A 19,835-nucleotide genomic window follows, 5' to 3' on the forward strand; every position below is an offset into this window, starting at 1 on the left:
ATGAAATTGCTATACTCCTGCCCTGAGCCCTGGTGGTAAATTAGGTTTTTGAGCCTGGCCAGGCTGTTTCTCCGTGACAATTAATGGGAGCTCATAGCCTGGGCACTGGGCTGGATTGCCTTCCAATGCAGCAGCAATAGGGATGGAATTTTAGCAAAAGAATAGTGTTTTTACAACCCCTTAAATACCTCTTCCCCCTCATTCTCCTCTGAGCTGGCTTGAAGGAATTACAGGATTACAAATAAATACCCCAATCAAGCACAACAACAACAGAGCCAATGTTCATCATTTCTTACTTTCTGTTCCTACAGTTCATATTAACGTGCTGGATCAAGGAGCACACAGTGCCCCAGGTCTGTGCCCTGGCCACCTCCAAAGTCAGACAAGCCAGACATGACCCAGGCTGGGGCTCCCATCCTGTCCTGCCCCCAGGACATCTCCAGTGAGAGCAGGTGGGCTGTGAGCTGCTCTGCTCCACGGTCGTACCCTGGTCCTGTCCAGAGGGTCTTCCCAAAGATGTGTCCCACACCCTCTGCCCTGGGCACCAACAGGGTTGTGCTGCTGCCCTGCAGCACCTGTACCATGGAATGGCATCAGAAATGGCAGCTTGGCATCCAAGTGTGAGTGTGGGCACAAACACATCAACACAGGCAGAAATGGAGTGGGGGAAAGGCTCCTGTCCCCACTTTGTACAGGGAGGGGGAGCTGAGAACGTGTTAACAATGCTCAGCACTGCAGATAGGAAAATAGGAGCCTTGTCCTACCTTCCCCTCAATCCCTCCTTCCTTCACAGTGACCAGGAGAAACAACGGCAAAACAAACAATTTGACAACTTGGTTTCACAAAGAAACTGAGAATCAGTCAAGTGCTGAAGATGTTCCCATTTATAGCTGAAATGCCTGAATATATTGCTAAATATTCATGGTTTTTATTAGCTCTGCTAATCATAACAGCTCCCCTGGAGAATGAATATCCCTACATCCTGCCCTGCAAGCTGTGCAAGAAAGCAAAATACTTACATTCTCCTGAATGGAAGGCAAGTTAGTGCAATTCTGTTAAACAGAACAGAGGGTGTGTCAAATTTAATAATGGGGGGAAATTCATATCCTGCCACAGAAACATGAACATAAAGAGGAAAGGGACACTGCATTAAAGACTTTATTTGGAGTGCAGCCATTGCCATCTCCACGAGGGAACAGTTGGCATCAGTCACTGTTCCTGGTGGGTTTAACTCCAGAACAGGGTGGGAAATGGAGACAAACAAATAACTGAACTGTGAAGAGGAGTTCAGGAATGACAGCGTACTGTGAAAGAAGAACTGTAATGCTAAAAACTAAAACTCAATTCCTTTCCAGCCTTTAGGAGGGACTTGGTTTATTAACCTGAATGTGAAAGGTCTGAGCAGTGTATCACAGTTCAGAAGCAAATTAAACTGTCCCAAACAGCCCAGAGCCACCCAACCTACTGCAACTCCCCACTGATGGAAATGTGGTAAATCCATCATGGGAGCGATCCAGGCACTCCTTGTATTCTGAATTCTGCCATGTTTGGCCTGTGTCAGCAGCAAAAGGTCAAAATAAGCTGTGGAAGGAGAAGTAAGCTGCAAAATGTTAAGGCCATTGATTAATTGATTGCTTAATCCTGTGGAAAACTGCCTGAGGCAGGATGTGGCTGCAAAAAAAACATTGTCTATCTCAAAAATAGGAACAAAATCTGCTGCTCTGAAAGTTGCTGCCATCATTTTTGTTAGGTATCATAAATTATCTCCTAACAGTACACACAGTCTGGGCACCAGGAATCACACTGATGGTGGTGTTCAGCTTGGCTCCAGGTGTGGGCTTGAAATGGAAATGACTTCTGCAGGGCTGTAGGAATAGCAAGAAATAGTCAAAATGAGGCTTTGAAAATTCCTACTGTTGCTGTCAGCTACACCAGGTCCCTGCAGAGTGGAAATCCTGGAGACAAGAGACCACCAAGGTCCCACAGCCTGCAGGACACAGCATGGCCGGGATACAGATGTATGCAATGAAATAATGTGGGAATGACACAGAGGATATAAACCTTTATGCTCTGAAGGCCCATTAATTGTGAAGTAATAAGCAGGAATTCCATTAATGGGGACATTCCCCGTGCTTGCCCCTTACAGTGTCCTATAAAGCAATTGAGTTTGTCTCCAGCAGATGCATTAGATGGTCCATTCATCTGATTTTATAAAGCAATTAGTCTGGTCTCATCTGCCAAGGAGACTTTTATGGGCCTGTCATGGAGAAATCTCTTCAAGTGACAGACTATTGTGTTGTACAACCAGACCTGGATCCTGCAGAGCTCAGCCTGTGGCTTTTGGGGTGTTTATTACTATTTTTGCCCTCTCACGTCTGGTTAAGTGACAGCTGTTCTCCACTTCTACAACTTGGCACTACTGAACTGAGCAGCATCAGCCGGTGTGGGCTGCTGGGGGAGTGAAACATCAATCAAGGACCAAGTGCATTAATTCAGCCCTTATTACCAGGGCAAATAACAAAACACCAAGGGATGGGGAGCAGGGCAAGAGGTGCTTTTGATCTGCTGCCTGTGGAGGCTGCATGTGACCTCCCGAGGGAGGGCTGGCTCCAGCACACCCCCAGGCACACACCCACACCCCTGCCTGCTCGGGCTGGCCCCTCCTGGCTCTCCCAGCACTGCTCAGAGCAGCTTTTGGTACCTGCTGCTGGCCCCCTGCCCCAGCCCATCAGGGACCCCAAAGAACAGCTGCTCCAGGGCAGAAACTCAACATCTGCAGCACATCTGGGCAAGGAGACGCCTCCAATGTACCTGCTGGGCTCAGACTGGGACAAGCCAAGCCCTGGGAGTGCTCTGGTGTCACCTCAGGGGAGCAGACCCTGGAACTGGGGTGGGGATCACTGCTGAGCCCTGGTGGGACAGGGCAGCTTGTGAGATGCCATCAGCCTTCAAACCAAGTGCTGCCTGCAGCCCGTGCCTGGTGCTAAACCTGTCCTCACTTGCTGGTATTCCTGCCTCCAAAGTCTGGGAGATCAGACGCGTTCCTTTGCCCACCGCAGAGCAGGAGTGCGGCAGGAGGAGGCAGCAGGGGAGAGCAGGAGGGGTCTGTGGGGACAGGTGAGTTCTTTGGGGGGCAGGTGATGTCTTTGGGGGGCAGGCAGGTTGTCTCCACAGCCAGTGAGAGAGCAGAGCTGTGCGCCCCGGCTCCAGGGAGAGACTTTGCTGCTGCCTGGGGCACAGGGCGGCTGCACATCTTCTCCCACGCGGGAATTCGGGGTGTGCCTTTCACATCCAGTCTCCCAGGTAAGGGCCAGGCTCCTTCCTCCCTCTTCCTCCCCTGCTCTGTGATTGATCTAAGATGCCGAGTTACTTGATGATGGTTTGTCACTGGCCCACCTACACCCCAACATCCAGAGTTTAAACTGGATTTAACTGAGAACATTCCCCCTTATCCCTGCAGCGTGCTTTGGCCAGCCCCTCCGTACTGTTTTCCACTTGAAGAGCTAAGTGATGATAATTGTATTCTGTTTCTCCTTCCTGAGCTAATTTTCTGACTCATTGTGGGGGTTTTTCTGCTAGCTTTTTGTTAATCTAGTTGGCATGTTGTGGTTTCTTTGTTCATTATGTGGTGGGGCTGTATAAGAGGATTTGTCTCTGGAATTCAGGTATCCCCTGCACTGCGCTCCCTGTTATCGTCTTCATCAGCAACTCTGCTGAAGGCACTCTGCTGCATTTGGCATGAGCTAACCTTAATAAATTCGGGCTGTTAATCACTCAGACATGTCTCGCTGGATCTTTGCACGCTGATTTGTGTGTGCTCAAATAGTTTCCCGGGAGTAGCCTTGTGGTGACTCAGTGTTTCAATAATTTGCCCTCCAAACTCTCCCGGGGGCTTCGCCTGCGAGAGAGCCGCGCCGCAGCCACCGGGGGCACCGGGAGGAAGCAGGAGGGGTCTCCTGGTGGCAGAGGCTTCCCGGAGGATTCTCCTGGCACCCCACACTCCTGTCGGGCCCCAGGCTGTGTCTGCAGGGAGCAAGGAGCCCTGGCCGGCCGGGAGCGGAGCTCAGCCTGGCTCCGGTCCCCGGGAGCTCCCCCCGGATCCCGGCGCCGCTCGGGATGCCATTTCCACAGGTGCCCGGCGGGATGGAGAACATTAAGGAATGTTTATAAGGAATGTTTAAGCACCTATTTATGTGCTGAGCTGACTCAGACCCAGCAGAAGCCGACTTTCACAGATTCCCTTTTCCAGAAGTTGGCTTGGAGTCCAGCAGAGAGGCAGCCTCCTGCTCCTGCCATTTCCACAGGTGTCCGGCGGGATGGAGAACATTAAGGAATGTTTATAAGGAATGTTTAAGCACCTATTTATGTGCTGAGCTGACTCAGACCCAGCAGAAGCCGACTTTCACAGATTCCCTTTTCCAGAAGTTGGCTTGGAGTCCAGCAGAGAGGCAGCCTCCTGCTCCCCAGGCATTGTCCATGCCCTGGTCAAACGATGCTCAGGTTATACTTTTTTAATATATATTGTGCATTTTATGTTTGCCTGAGCTCTGCTGGGCATCAGGGCATCCTCAAGTGATACAGGAGCCCTGAGGCACTGGGCAAAGGGTGCAAAGTTCTGATTCTCACTCAGGCATTGATAATTATCAGTCCAGATAGCTGAGCCATTACGGAGATTCGATACACTCAGCTCTTACATCCTGCCCATTTAGGGAAGAAAAATTCAGCAACGAGGAGATGCTGTGATCGACAGATCCAAGGAAAACCAGCCAGGTTATTTCTGACAGCAAGAGATAGATAACTACAGGGATTAGCAGAAGATCAAGGCAGTGTGGAGAGACCCCTTCTTTGGAGTAAGGGCTTGGACTCCTCCACAAAAAGGTTATTTACCCATTTAAAGGAAGAAAAACAAACCTAATAAATATTAAAGACAACACATGGCAGTTTGAGAGCTGCTCACCAAAAGCTAGTGAGAAGTGAGAAACAGGAAAAAAACAAATGATAGCTTCTTTTACTAATTAAATGAGGTGATGCTTATTAATTACAGATTATATTAACATTCTGAGAAAGTCACAGTGATGTTTTTTGACTGAAAAAAAAACCCCCTTCTGTACAGTGAGGGAGGACAGTGCTGGCAACCAGCACAACTTTGAATTCCCATGTTCAATAATTGTGAGCTCCAAGCAAAGTGTCTCAGGGACAAAGCATTCACCCATTCCTGCTGCCCCTCCTCGTGTTCTGCTGTTTTCTTCTGGTGCAGGCACTGCAGTGCACACCCAAGTTGCCCAGCTGGGGTCAAGTGGCCTGAAGCTAGAATCCCCTCCTTTCTGTCCTTTTCCTTCCCACTGCAAAAATTGAAAATAACAAAAAAAAAAAAAAAAAATTAAAAAAAAAAAAAATCAGTCCTTAGTTTCCCTTCTTTGGTCTGGCTTATTCTCCCCTGGGAAGGTGGTGGGAGTATGTTCTTATTCCCTCAAGCCACCCAGCTCCCCCACTGCCTCTCTGGGCTGAAGGTGTGTCTAGGCTATCACCAGGGCAGACCAGGAGCCCCCCAGCAGACACGGCTGCCCTTGGGCTACTGAAATCCATCACCTGGCTTGCACCAACCAGACAGCCCCAGAGTCCTTGGTTGCTCCTCACAGAACATTCCTTCTGGCCCTTTCTTGCCCTCCTGTTGTTTAAATGAGACTTTTACAGCAACCAGTAACAATGCAGAATGATTCCATTCTTCAGTGAGTGAATGCTACAGCCCTGATGAAATATTTTGTGGCCTTTTATAAAGTGCCAGTGTAGCTCTCTTTACTGAATAAATATATTTATAATAAAAATAACTTCTCAGTGGACTACATGAATCTGTCATCGTGCCATCTGAGCCTACAGCCATGGCTCCTGGGGTGCATCCCTGCTCCCCTTGTCTAGGGCTGGCTTCCAGCTGCTGTGGGGGGGACAGACAGGGCAGGAGGAGCAGCAGAATCTGACAGCAAAATCTCTGTAAACAACCCTTACCTCTGTAGGAGGCTTTGCTATACACTAATTGGTGAGGCTCCCTGTGGATGGAGTTCATCTGCATGCCCAAGTCCTTCCTTCAGACACCTGTCATCACGGATTTGTTTCTGCTGCTGTGCAGAGCCCCACGTTATCACACGTGTTACAGCCAGTGGCAGAAACCTGGGTCCACTCCCTCTGATAGCAATAAATGGGAAAACCTGAAAGCAGATCACGATGTCTGAGAAGCTCCATGTCCCCTGCACATATTCCTGCCCCCTGGGCCAGCTGCAGCGTGGGTTTCACTGGTAGAGTGCTGGAAAGGCTGTGTGCCCACCACGCCAAGCAGAGGAGCGGCTAGAGTAAGACAAGCCAAAAAATCAGCAGTAAAACAAGAGAGCAGCAATGCTGGCTCCCGAGGAGAGACTGGGAGATGCCCTTTGGTGCCTGCCACAAGCAGGCAGGTCCCCTCAGCCCCGTGGCTCACAGGTCCGTGTTGGCTGTCGGGAGGTTCCTGGTGGAGCAGCTGGCCTGGGAGGCCGGTCCCTTCCTGCAGCGGGCCTGCTCCAGCCACGCCTCGCGGCAGGACGTGGCCCTGGGTGGCAGCGCCTGCTCCCGAGGCTGTGTCCCCTTCTGGCAGATGCAGAGCAGGGAGCGCAGCCCCGTGCGGAAGCTCTCGTTCAGCCAGCAGTAGATGAAGGGGTTGTAGCAGGTGCTGCTCATGGCGAACCAGTGCAGCGCGAAATAGAGCGAGTTCCTTGTCTTGATGCCCAGGCTGGAGATCAGCACCACGTAGCAGTTCAGGGGGAACCAGCAGACTGCAAAGACCACCACCACCAGCACCAGCATCTTGATGCTCTTCTTCTTGTTCCTGTGGTGGGTGACGTACTGCTGCCTGGTGACGTCCCCGATGGCATTGCGGAGCCACAGCTTCTTGGCCAGGCGCATGTAGGTGACGGTGATGATCAGCAGGGGCAGGAGGTAAAGGAGGAGAAAGGTAGACAGGTCCAGATACTTCCAGACCAACTCTGCAGGCTCGGGGAAGTCAGGGAGGCACAGACTCCGGACAGTGGCTTCCCTTGAAAACAGGAAATACAGACATGGCATGTGGCCATTGCTGTCCCATGGGTGCTGCTGGCTCGGCAAAACACAGTGGGGGTCTCACACTGCCCACAGCCACCTGCTCAGAGGTGTAGTGGGGACAGAGGGAGGACACAGAGCCACAGCTCTGGCACGTCTCTCTCAGGCTGGACCTGCAGTCCCTGCCCTCCATGGGAGCACCCACCGTGCTGTGTCCCCCAGCAGCCAGGACCCCTTGCCGTGCCATACCCCCAGCACAGGATCCCTCAGCCAGAGCCACTGCAGCAGCTCTAAGCCAAGGCTGTTCTGGAGGGGAGGGAAGGGCTGGAGGCTGTGAGAAAGACTCACAGGCATGACCAACCCACCTCACTTCCCTTCCCTAGCTACCATTCCATTGCCATCAGCTCCTACAACCTTCCTGCTACCTCTTAAAACTGGTGTGATGATTATTCACTTGGCTCCAGTTGAACCACTGACAATGAACTAACAAAAGAAAGTGCAACCATACACAACAGCTCATTTTAACAACCTCTCACACCTGTCCCATCCCATCCAGCCCCAGGATCCCAATGTGTTCCCACTGCCTGCCCAGCAGTGGCTCTCATCCCATCACCCTTCACTGCACTGCATGTCCCCTCCACACCCTGCAGCTGGAGTAATGGAATTTATTTCAGTGGATGTTTTCTCTTTTTCTTTCCTTTCTCCTCTCTTTTGCTTTCTCTTATTCCATTTCACTCTTCTTTCTTCATCCCTTGTCCTCGGTTCTCCTCTATTCAGCACAGATTTGAGCCCCCATCAAGCTGTACTATTCACTGCAGTATTGATTAATATCTTTAATATCCTGTTTTCAACTGCTGGAGCTGCCTTTTGTGCCACAAATAGGAGATTGCTGAGAACAGGCAGCTGGAGCAGGGGATGAGGTCAGAGGAGTGACAATGGGTCCACCGAGTACAGAGGACCCGGAGACGCCACTCAAGATGGGAACTGACACAGAAGGGAGAATCATCATTTTTGAACTGCAGTCTTGACTTTTCCTCCCCTGGATCTGAGGGACCTCACCACTGGCACAGGCGACCTGCCCAAGGGGATCTGACTGTTTCAGTGAGTGCTGATATGACCAGGGACTCAGATGGCTGCTGTGTAGTGCAGCCAGAGAGGGATGTTGGTGGAGCCCCTGTTTCCCATCCCAGAACCCTAACCACTCCCTGGAAGCAATCTCAGAAACCCTGACCCTGCAGGAGCTATTACAAGCAATATTACAACTGCGATTTTTTTTTTCAATGGAAAGCAGGGACAGGAATAGCATGTCCTGGAAGTCCTTATATTGCTGAGCTGCCTCGTGCCAACACAGGGCTCGGTTTCCTCTGACCATGCCAAAGGATGAGCAGAGACAGGTGCCCCGAAACAGATCGTGGGGTTCGTTCATTCATGAGCAATTTGTTCCCTAATCCCCAAGCACAGCTGCAGAGCAACGCAAGCACGGAGTAACCCTGCCCTGTGTTTACAGTCTGCAGTTAGAGTATGATACCCCCTGGCCATGGCAGCACACCAGGCACAAGCACAGCCAGGGGAGGGCTGTGAAGCCCCCATCCCACTTCCAGCTGGTGTAGCCCCTTGGACACCAAAAGCAGGGACAGCCTAGGCAGGCACTCACGCTCTCCTGCCTCATCAACAGGAGGGATCTGACTGGGCTGCAGGAAATTAGATTTGTCCTTTATACAGAAGGTCAGTGTCTACAATAGAAATCTCATTCCTGCTGCCTGTCAGTGTCTCCTTGCCCCACTCCCTGGGATGCTGATCTCAGCCTGAAAATACAGGTCATGGTAAGATTATCCCCTTGGCCTCAAGGCTGGCATTCCTGCGAAGGGCAGCACCAGCAGCGTGACACCTGCCACAAAAATCCCACTTGGGTACTGTTACAGACTGTTTTCTAGACAAGAGAGGTCACAGCAATGCCACAGGCTGGTGGGGACAGGAGGGACAGAACAGGTTGGGTACCACAGAGGAAAGGGCTGCAAGGGAAAAGAACCCCAGAGTTTGGGGTTTGTATTTCTGCCTGGCAGAGGGTGACAGCAGAGACAAGTGCCATTGCTGGGCCTTTTGTGGGGAGATAAACTTCTGCTTTTAATTTTTTTTCTTTTTCTCTCTTTCCCTCTACATTAGAACCTTCTCTTTTTTTCTGGTATTTCAATCCTTATCCTTATGTTGATGTGAAATTTCACTTCATCTGCTGTCACTGTGTTCAGCCAAGCAAAGAGCTCCCTTTTGTGAGGAGAGGCACCATGGCACACCAGGACAGCTCCAGTTCCTGCCAAAGCACTGATGCCTCACCTGCCCCACTGGTCCCCCACAGCCCTGCTTCATGAAGAATGTATGTTCTCTATGTTTTTCTCGTTAGTGTAACACTGGACAGAGGAACCTCAAGCTTCAGGGAAGGTTGGTCCTGCTTCGTAAATCCACACGGATGAAATAGAGGGAAGTCACAACCTGAGACTCAGTGTAGGAAATCCTGGGGAAGAGGGATCAGTAGCCCTGCTGACAAACCAGGGTGGTCCCCTGCTCCTGCTCCCAGCAGAGCCTTGGTGATGTCAGCACAGGTATTCCCAACAAGAAGTTTATTTTCTTTCTTTTTGAAACTGCAGTTTGACTTTCTCTCTCCTCCCTCCCTGGGGGAGTTGGATGGGCTTGGTCTTGCTGGGTCTGAGGAGCTGAGCAGGCAAGAGGAGGGAAGAGGAAAGTCCCTCAGGAGAAAATCACCTTCTCAGGACAGAGCCTCTCCTGGCGAGGCCATGGCACTGGAGGAGGTGTGTGTTGCCAACACTGTGCCCCAGCCAGGCTGTGCCTGGGACTGCCCCAGCACGTGGCTGGGAGTGGACCCAGATCCTCATCTGGGCACGCAGGAGGTGGCATGAGCAAACCCTGGACAGCAGGCCAGGCAGAGCACAGGCCAGGCAGCTCTTCCACAGCCCCAGCCTCTGCTGGGGGAAGTGGGATGTCACCCATACACCGACTCCCTCTCATCCCACATCACCCATCCCATGCCTGGATGCTCAGCTGCCCTCCCTGCTGAGCAAGTGGCTCTGCACAGGGGCTGCCAGGCCTCCACACGCTCACTGGGAAGGGAAATCACTCACCTGTAGTTATACTGGAAAAGCTTTTGATAGACAGCATGGGGCAGGGAGAAACAGGTTGCCATCAGCCAGATAACAGAGATGCTCAGAGCTCCCTTTGTCAGGGACATTCTCTGCTTCAGAGGGTTCAGGATGACCTGCAACAGAGACTCCATCGTGACCCCTCTCCCACAGAAAGCAAAGGCCCTCACAGCCCACAAGAGGAGAGGGCAGCTTGTGACATAACCTAACACAGCTAATGACAGGAAAATGACAGCCATGATTAGGAAAATGTCCTGTTCATTAGAGTGACCTGGAAAATGGGAAACATTGAACTTCTCAGTCTGCTCAGAAGAGCTTTCAAACTTTATCCTCAATCTTGTAATGTGTTTTCCTTAAGCTGGAGGTTACATTACGTTAAAAAAAAAGGAAGATATCTACCAAGTGTCTTCACTTAAGGGTATGTTTTTTATTCTATATGAACTATATAAAAACATCTCTTGTTCCAGCTGGGCCTGTGAAGCTGAGCTTTCCTCCTCTATGCTGAGGCAGAAATTCACCTTTCATGAGATTTTCTTTGTTAGATCTTTAAACTGATAAAATCTGATAGTCTGGAACTTACTATTTGACAACAGCACATGAAGGGGGAGTGATTGCTAGGGACAAGCACATGGCCTGGGCTGTCCTTGCTGCCCTGCACTGGACACAGAGCCAGCGTTTGTCATGGCCATGGACAGAAAAACTTATCATAGCTCGAGTCTGCTCTCAGAGCCCTGAAAGAAGAGGGGCAGGCAGTGTCACCTGGTGCCTGTCGAGAGCGATGGCCGTCAGGGTCAGTGTGGACACGTGGAGGGAGCAGTACTGCACAAAGCGGCTGATGTGGCACATGGCCTTTCCAAAAACCCACGTGCTGTTCACAAAGCGGACCTGAGGGGAAACAACAGCTCATCAGCCAGAAAATGTGGTAAAAACAAATCCATAGGGATTTGGCTTGTTTTCCAACAAGTCCTGTGGCTGGAACCTGAGCTGGCTCAGGGGGTCTGACTGGTTGGGCAGCTTCACCTGAAACTTATAGAAAGATCAGCTATCCTGGTCTCTGAAACACCTTTACAGAAGAGTTTATAGGGTCAAACCCCACTGATTATAAAGTGGTGATGCCACAGCCCTCCTGGCCAGTTCTACAGACATTGTGAACAGTGGTAAAAACTTTTTATTACGCTAACAACTATATTTGGAAAAAGTGCACCAAGGTTTGATATCAATCCCACTGTCAGATTTGGAGAGCTTTCATTGAAGCCTTTATCCAGCTGGCATCTCTGAAAAGCTTGACTACTTTCTTCCAGTCACCCAGCATGACTGACATTCAGACTGTTCTGACCCACTAAGGGACTCTCCAGTGCTCTCCTGCATGAACATTAAAAACACAGGAACTTGTTCTCATTCTCCAAGAAGCTCTTGCTGGGGTTTGGTAGCACACATTGTGATAGACTTTGGAGTTTCTAGGAGTTACAGAGTCTAACAGAGCAACAGAGAGCCCACAGGTGGCTGAACAGTGTTTTACTTGCCTGGTAGAGTTATCAGTTAGACTTGGTAGTGTTGGGTTCCCACCTCAGCCCTAGGAGAGAGTGCATGGAAAGTCTGTGACCACCAGGCAGAGTTCTGGTGGGTGGGAGACTCCTGTCCTGGCTGAAGGGACAGCAAGACCAGCTACTTACCAAGGTGAAAGGTGTGTTGAGCAGTGTGATCATGATGTCTGACACCGCCAGGTTGACGATAAAGAGGCTGGTGGCTGAGTGCATCCTCTTGTTCTTCAGCACCACGTGGCACACCAGCATGTTCCCAAAGAGAGACGTGACAATAATGACCGAGTATGCCATGATTAGCAGCGCTTTCACTGTTGGTTTCTGGGATTCTGGCTCATATTTAGCTAGCTCAGCAAATTTCTCCCACTCAACAATGCGGCTCTCTGTCCAGTTGAAGATGCTCCTGTTGGTTGCGTGGTAGATGGACATGAGTTTGGCCAGGGAAGAGTAATGGTCAAACTCCTCAAGAAAGCCCATCACCTGTGACCTGGATGGCTGAAGCAGCGAGTGAGGCATGGAAGGTCAATCCCAGTCTTCCCTGCTGGGAGCAGTACCAGTGGTGTCACAGAAACAGGCTGGTTTGGGACCACACACCCTCACACAGCAAGAAGAGCCAGAACTTCACAGGTGAGCTCTGGCTCAAGCAGGCTGCCTGACCATCCTGTGCTGCTGTCGCAGGAACTTCTTCCCAATGCAGAAACGCTCACCTTCTGCTCTAAACAAATCCAAGGACATCTTTCCAGCAACAACCTGAATTCTGAATAGAAACCAACACTTCACTTTCTGGATCAGCTATGTCTGTATGTGACACTGCATAGATTACAGCATGATTATACCTCAACCTCAAGGAGAGCCCAAACTCCCCACCCTTACTCCCCTCCCTAACTCCTACCCTTACCCCCTCTCACACACCTCGTTTTTGTTCCTGACCGTGCCCGGTCCCAAGGGGCAGCAGCGGCTTCTCGGGCTCCTGCGCTGGATACTCCACACCGCACACCCCGCACCGCACACACCGCACCGCACACACCGCACCGCACACACCGCACCGCACACCCCGCACCGCACACACCGCACCGCACACACGCCACTCTTAACACATCTTGCACCGCACGCCGCCCGCGCCGCACCGCGCACCTTCCGCACCGCACCGCACCCCGCACCGCACACACCCCGCGCACCTTCCGCACCCGTCTGACCCCGCACCCCGCGCTGCACCGGCACCCCGGCCCCTCCCACACCGTACCCCGCACCCCTCTCACCGCACCCCGCACCCCGCTCCCCCGGCCCGTCCGCACGTGCGGCCGGCGGGGCCGGCGCCGCCGCTCGGGGCGGGCTCGGGGCGGAGCTGCTCCATTCATAAATCGGCGCGGGCGGAGCCCCGAGGGTCGCTACCGGGGTTAGTCAGTGCCGCGGCTCCCCGCGCGCCCCGCACCCGCCGGTGCCGGTGCCGGTGCCGCTCCCTCGGTACCCAGAGCGGCTGCTGCGGGGCCGGGGCGGAGGGCAGCGCCCAGCACAGCGGCGAGCGGGCACGGAGCATCCGTGCTTGCAGAGTGCCCGGCACTGCCTTAACGGGAAAAAGGGAAAAGCATCCTCACAAACCTCTCCCGGGCCGAATCTTTGCAGAAGGGCTCCTGGTGGAGTTTCAGCGCTTGTTTTTTGATAAGTGTTTTTATCACGGTTGGGTCACTCTTGACAGGTGCTGACACAGAAGACAGTTTAGGTCTCAAAGACTTTAGGCAACATATTTTTAATGTATCATCTTTCTCATTTTGTGTTCCATATGTGTCACATATTCCATATATATATATATATAGGTGCTGACACAGAAGACAGTTTAGGATTCAAAGACTTTAGGCAACATATTTTTAAATGAGATATCATCATCTTTCTCATTTTGCACTCCATATGTGTCACTTATTCCTTATATACATAAATATATATATATATCTAAAGTGGGTTTCTTTTCCTGTCCATTTCCAGTCACCTGCATGGTCCCCTTCCCCTGTCCATGTCCATGCTTTAGCCAGGCCATGCAAGGACTAAGGCAGGAAGGAGCTACAGGATGGGGAACACATGGGAGGGACATGGGACACAGGACATAGAGAATGTGCCTCTTGCCAGACTCCAAATTTCCTTCCCCTGTCCATGTCCATGCTGTGGCCAGGCCATGCAAGGACTAAGGCAGGGGAGTAGCTACAGGATGGGAAACACATGGGAGGGACACGGGACACAGGACATAGAGAATGTGCCTCTTGCCAGACTCCAAATTCTGCTTCTGAGTAAAAAGGTCCCGTGCTGATGCAAGGAGTCAAGAATTCACTTTCATTGTCAGTGTGGGGTTTAACAGCCCAGTGCAGTTCAATAAACAGCTACGGTCAATCTGCATGTTCCAATGATAAGAACACTTATATTTTCCAAATTATCCATTTTTTTCCTAATTCCAACTAATAATTTTAAAATACTGTTTGCAAGCCTGATGTCTGTCCTGGTACCTGGCATTTGTAACCTCTATCAGGGCATATAAACAATGATGACAGGTACAATGTTAAATTCTAGTTTGGGGGTAGGTAATTTGTCATGGAGTAAACTGGGCATCCCAACTTGCACTGTGTCAGCCATAGACTCTGGGAAAGACTAATGAAGATCTTCCTGGCAAATAGTAGAAAAAGAGTCTAGATGAAGAGAGGAGGAAAGATTTGTATATTTGGTGTGTATTTCCAAGGAGCTGGTTCTTTGCTCACAGTTTTGTATTTATGGATTCCCAGGTCTAAGAGATGCACCAGTCCTGACTGTGGCAGAGCTCCAGTTGCTTTCAGCAGAACCAGAATGAACTTTGCAGTTGCTCTCTGGAGTTTCTTGCCTGAGGGCTACGGAAAAGGCATACTGGAAGTTTATTACCGCTATAGCAAGATGATCTGGGAGGTTCCTGCTATTTTTTAGTCCCCCTGAAGCCATTTTCACTGTAGCTGTGAGATTCTTGTGCATCCAAAGAGCTGTTTCATTATCCTCCCATGTTGTTCTGGCTGGCATACATTAGCACTGGCTTTAGAGCTGCAAGCTCAGAAGAAGAAAGCTGAGTTTAGTCTAATCATATTTCCAGCAAAATCCCAGGCATGTCAGCTTTCTCCAGGTGCAAATTATCAAACTACAGTATGTGCTAAAACCTCCTGAAACACTCAGGCCCTCACTGGCTAAGGAGTTAAGGCTTGATCCCTCCCAGAGCAATAATCCCAGCCAGCCTCTCTCTCCTGCCCTCGGACCCCTGATGGAGCTGCCAGCCCCATGTGTTCCATGTCATTACACAAGTCTCTGGTTGATGCTCGTCTGGTTTTTATCTGTCAGAAAACACTTCAGGAGCAGGAATGGTTGTGTTGTGGAATAAAATTGTTAGTTTTCTCCCTGTCCTTCTTGAGCAAAATTCCAGTTACCTGCTTGTCTCTGAGGAGACTGCGTGCAGGAGGTATTAAAGGTATTCAGTGCCTTTCTTTCTTGTGTCTTACTCTTAAATGTCAGACGGTCCTTTTAGAAGAATTAATAAAAGTGCAGATACACAGGCACCAGAGGTTTTGGAACTGAGGAGCTGCAGAACTCCTCCTTTTGCCCTCAGATATTGGTGTCTGTTAGATTTGAGGACACAGAAAGTATAGCTGAGCCCCTGAAATATTAATTACCAAGCTTTACATTGCATGTACTACTAATGTGCACAGCCCAGACATGTTAGAACCCAGCCTGGGTTTGCCTGAGGTGGCAGCAGGGTGAGAGCTTTGGCACCAGGCACTTCCACCTGAGCCTGGCTCTCTGAGTGCTTCTGGAACCTTCCTCCCACCTGAGCTTTCAGCAGCCCCACAGAGGCTTTCAGGCTCCTCTCACCTGGCATGGACACACCACATTTCTAAACAATGGATAGTGCACATCTAAAACAGAAACTGCAATCAAATTTTAAACTCATCTTTCAACTTAAATCAAATTAAAATTCAGGAGACAGGAACTGGGAAGTGCAAATAGTCATCCATGATAACCAAGGCTCAGTTTCCCCAGGGTCAGAGTATGATCTGACATCAGTTGCCACTGACACGGGAACAGTGCTTTCATGTGCATTAGGTCAGGCCAGAGCCTGCTGTTATCAATGTGCTCTGACTGGCTCTGAGATTCAGCACAGGCGAGTGGGTGGAGGGGCACCTTGTACAAAATGGGCTTCAAAAGGAGAAATAAGAAAAGAGCAACAATGCCATAGCAATTGAAATTGATGTCCTGTGAACAGTTACAATTTAGACTTCATTATTCAAAATACAAATGGTAATTGCATAATAGCTACTAATAATGCAACTTCAGGGTAGTTGGAAAAGAAAAGCTTTATAATGGATTTGATAGTCCTTGAGGTTCTGTAAGGTTTGGGTGACAGAACAAAGAGAACTACCATTGTATCAATCTATTACAATCTACCATTTTAACTGTGCCCACTCCCCACTCTCATGGGCTCTGTCTAGTGGCCCAGTGGGGCTGGATCTTCAGACTTCTTTTTTTTTTCTTCTCCTTGGAAATACAGAATGACTGACAGCACACCTAATTCCTGTCTGATTGCTGCCTCCCTGATTTTCAATGGGATGTGAAACCCTAGCAGGTAACAGTAAGAGCCAGCTCCTACCTGTGCTGTCCTACCAGCTCTGAGTGCTCCAGCCTGGCTGTGGCTTGGGCCATCAGAGTCTGCCCTTTGGTTTGATGCAGCCCATCTGTGTGGGAATTCAACCCATCCATTTTATTGTCCTTTGCTGGGGTGAACTCTCAGCTTCAGAACCCTCTGAGCCTTGAACACTCTATACAGTGTTTTCTTTTTAGGAGGTTCTTCTCCTCCCTCCATGTGGTAGTCAAGACAGAAAAGCAAATAAACAAACAAACAAAACAAAACAAAAAAATCATGTTTTCCTTATCCCTCCATGTGGTAGTCAAGACAGAAAAACAAATAAACAAACAAACAAAACAAAAAAAAAAAATCATGTTTTCCTTAACAGAAAACTCTTCGTTAATGAAAGGGTCTTGGCAAAGAGTGGAAGGGGTAAGTCACTTTCTGTGTGTGGTGTGCATGGGGGCTGTTATCGGGGATATTAATGCCTTCATCCCTGCCTGCAGCTCACTCTGCAGGAGCACCAGCCAGAGCTTCTTTGAGTCCTCCTGCACAGGTACAGGAACAGTGAGCAGAGACACTCCCACATCCAGGTGGGACCACGTGCCAGCCACACTCACACCCCCACTGCCCTGAGCTCACAAGGAGCCCTCTCACCTTTGTTGAGCAGTTCCAAACTCACACACCTCTCCCAGCAGCTGAACCCAGCCCCTGTGTGAGCACATTGCTGGGTTGAGGCCAGAGAGCTGCAGCTCTGCAAGCAGGGCTTTGTCAGAGGCTTCCCTTCAGAGGTGTCTGGAGTGGAGGCCAGCAGCTGTCAGACACTGCACAGACCCTGTCACAAGCTCAGGAAAGAGGTGGATGTGTTTGACAAGGTGAGGAAGACTCAGGCAGCACCTTCTCCTGTGCTGTACATTCCCTGGCTTTTAAGAAATGCCATCCTGGAATGGCTCATTATCTCTGTTCCCTTCCAAGACACTATTAATTTAAAGCATGATAGGTTTGCCGGAATGACTCATCCACCAAAGGAAGGGAGGAATGAAGACAGGACTTGAAAAGTATTGGTAAAATATACATTTACTTGAGAACTCTGTCCTTTGTGCAGCTCTGACCAAAGGAAGAGATATGACCAAGGATGAAGTTGCCTGAGCCAGCAAGGGACAATCGTGCAGAGGCTGATGGCAGCTGTAGCAACCTGCTGAGCTCTGTCTGGGGACAAGTCACCCACCAGGGCCCTGATTCAGGGACCTCACTGTGTGGCAAATATCTGTGTGTAGCTATTGAGGGATGTGTCAGCTCAGAAAGCTCCTGAGCTGTGGAAAAGCTGTGAGGTTTCTGGTGAAAGCTTTCTGGTGAAAGCTCACTCCCTCAGCTGGAAGGATCCCTCCAGGATCCCAGGAAGGATCCCCCAGGATCCACGTGTTTGCCCAGTGTCTGGGTTTGGGGGGAATGGTTCAGCCACCAGCAGCACTGGTGACAGGTCCCTTCCTGTGTCACCCCAGGCAGTGACCCCTGGGCCTGGGTGCCCCAGTCAGGGGTACAGCTCTGCCACAGCCCAGGGCAGCCAGGATTCGGGAGCAGCTCGGCCAGAGGATGGAGGGTGCTGAGGCTCTGCCAGATTCCTGATCAGCAGAACAACCACAGGCACCAGCAGCTGATGGTGAGGGGCACGAGGGGCAGGAGCCTCTGCAAAGCTGAGCTGCAGCAGGTGCTGCAGGGCCCTAGCAGGGTGCCCAAGTCCATCATTCTGGGTTTGCAAACGCGTGGAAGCAGGAGCACAAACAGCCAGGAAAGGAGGGGCAGTTCTGACAGACACTTCTGCTGAAGCATTTAAAACTTAATTTTCAGCTCATTCAGTTAAAAGAGGTTGTGAAATTACAGCAATAAAATCTGAAGAGCATAATCCAATTGGCACTTTCCAGGGAGGTCTAAAGAGCTCAAACACAAAAGTAGTGATTATCTTGCTCTTAAATTATAAGTTAAACTACTTTACCACCAAGGGAACAAAAGATGGCCAGTATCCTTCCTGAAAGGGGCCCCAGGGGCAATCCTGATTATTTTACATCCAAATTGCCTTCCAAGCAGCCTGAAAAAAAAAAAATAAAAAAAAATCAATACATACTGGAGAAATGTGATTTATTGGAGCATGCAGATACATACATGTCAGAGAAATGCCCCCCTTGCTGGAAGGAGGCACCATGGATAAGGAGGACCTCTCCTTTTGGATCCCTAGGAGGATTTCCACTGGTTTCCCCTGCAAAAGCTCTGGAAGAGGCTGATCTGGGTGGGACGGGCAGCCTTGGGCTGGCTGGGTGGGCACAGGGCAGCCTTGAGGATGGACAGAGAGTGACTGGCTGCCTCTCTGCCTGCATGGGACACACGGATGGCCAGGGGACAACTTCAGGGAACTGCAACAAAGAGGAATGGCTGGACAGGTTTAGAATGAAAGGGGCATTTCTCCCTGCTGTGCAAAACTGGAGGGTGCTGGGATTGCTCAGGCAGGTCCCTATGCAGCCCCACGCTGCCCCTCTGCCCTGGAGCAGCCAGACATCACTGGGGTGACCCACCAAAATCTAGTACTGGAGATAATTGGAGCCTCCAAAGCTCAGTGTTGGGAGCTAAACAAGAGCACTGAGGAGTGAGCTCTGGCCTTAGGATCAAGCAGCACAAAGATTTCCAGGTCTGCTTTGAGACTTAGATTTCTGTAACTGTAGACAAGGCAGTAATTTTCCATTTCTTTACTTACTGGTGCAGAATTCTAAACAACCCAGGCAAGAAATCGACACACAAACCACCCAGCCAGCATATGGCTGCAGAACCCTGCCAGCCAGCATCCTCTGCTCCCAGCTGCAATTATCCGGCAAAACACGTTACCTGTGCCAGCTCTGGCTGGTTTATCTGCAGAATTTTGATCAGCTTAAATGGAAACAGATCCACAGGGTGAAGTCAAGGCCCATCAATGTACATTTCACTGCTAGGTAAAGTCAAGGCAGGATTTTTTCTCTTCACAACAGTAATACGCTATTTCTATCAAAAACTTTTGTATTAAATCCTCTGGAACTGTGACTGCAGAAGTTCAGGAATCAGCAGAACCAGAAAGGATATACCTGAAGGTATGTGTCTTCTTCTTACCAGTTCCTTTGGTCTCCAGCCACCAGCATCATTTGGCCCTTAGCCACTGGAACTCTCCTGCAGCAAAGAGACCAGGCAAACAATGATGGGTGGGCATCTGCAGGGAGCCAGCCCAGCTCAGGGGAAAAACATGTTATTTATTAAACCAGAAGATTAAGTTTTCACAAAAACAAACCACAAACAGACAAACAAACACAAAAATAACTCACTTACTATTGGAGTTCAGCTAATAAAGCCTCCCAGGCTCTGACACTGGCAGCAAGGTCACATCTCAGCCCCCAGCTGGTGCTGGGCAGGAGCTGCTTGCTGCAGCCCAGTTACTGCCCC

The 19,835-nt window shown here is 50.3% G+C and overlaps 1 protein-coding gene across 12 annotated transcripts; it reads right to left on the minus strand.

Annotated features, from left to right (window-relative positions):
• Positions 1–4,979: 4,979 nt before the first annotated feature.
• LOC120508765 (probable G-protein coupled receptor 83) lies at positions 4,980–13,071 on the minus strand. Of its 12 annotated transcripts, none has more exons than XR_005629071.1 (8): positions 12,668–12,789; positions 12,463–12,512; positions 12,236–12,293; positions 11,888–12,158; positions 10,974–11,099; positions 10,197–10,330; positions 6,004–7,060; positions 4,980–5,342 (listed from the first exon to the last, which is right to left on the minus strand). XR_005629071.1 is itself a non-coding variant. In XM_039722674.1 (5 exons), the coding sequence occupies exons 2-5, from the start codon at positions 12,269–12,271 to the stop codon at positions 6,466–6,468; spliced, it is 1,239 nt and encodes a 412-aa protein (XP_039578608.1). In that variant the 5' UTR covers positions 12,272–12,512; positions 12,668–12,766; the 3' UTR covers positions 5,367–6,465. The 12 variants fall into 12 exon arrangements, 1 of the variants encoding a protein (XP_039578608.1); XR_005629070.1 differs by having other exon boundaries at positions 12,236–12,296; XR_005629073.1 differs by lacking the exons at positions 12,236–12,293; positions 12,668–12,789 and adding an exon at positions 13,020–13,035.
• Positions 13,072–19,835: the final 6,764 nt, after the last annotated feature.

Source organism: Passer montanus, unplaced genomic scaffold, assembly GCF_014805655.1.
Source record: "Passer montanus isolate IOZ18808 unplaced genomic scaffold, ASM1480565v1 scaffold49, whole genome shotgun sequence".
In the NCBI taxonomy this organism is placed as follows: domain Eukaryota; kingdom Metazoa; phylum Chordata; class Aves; order Passeriformes; family Passeridae; genus Passer; species Passer montanus.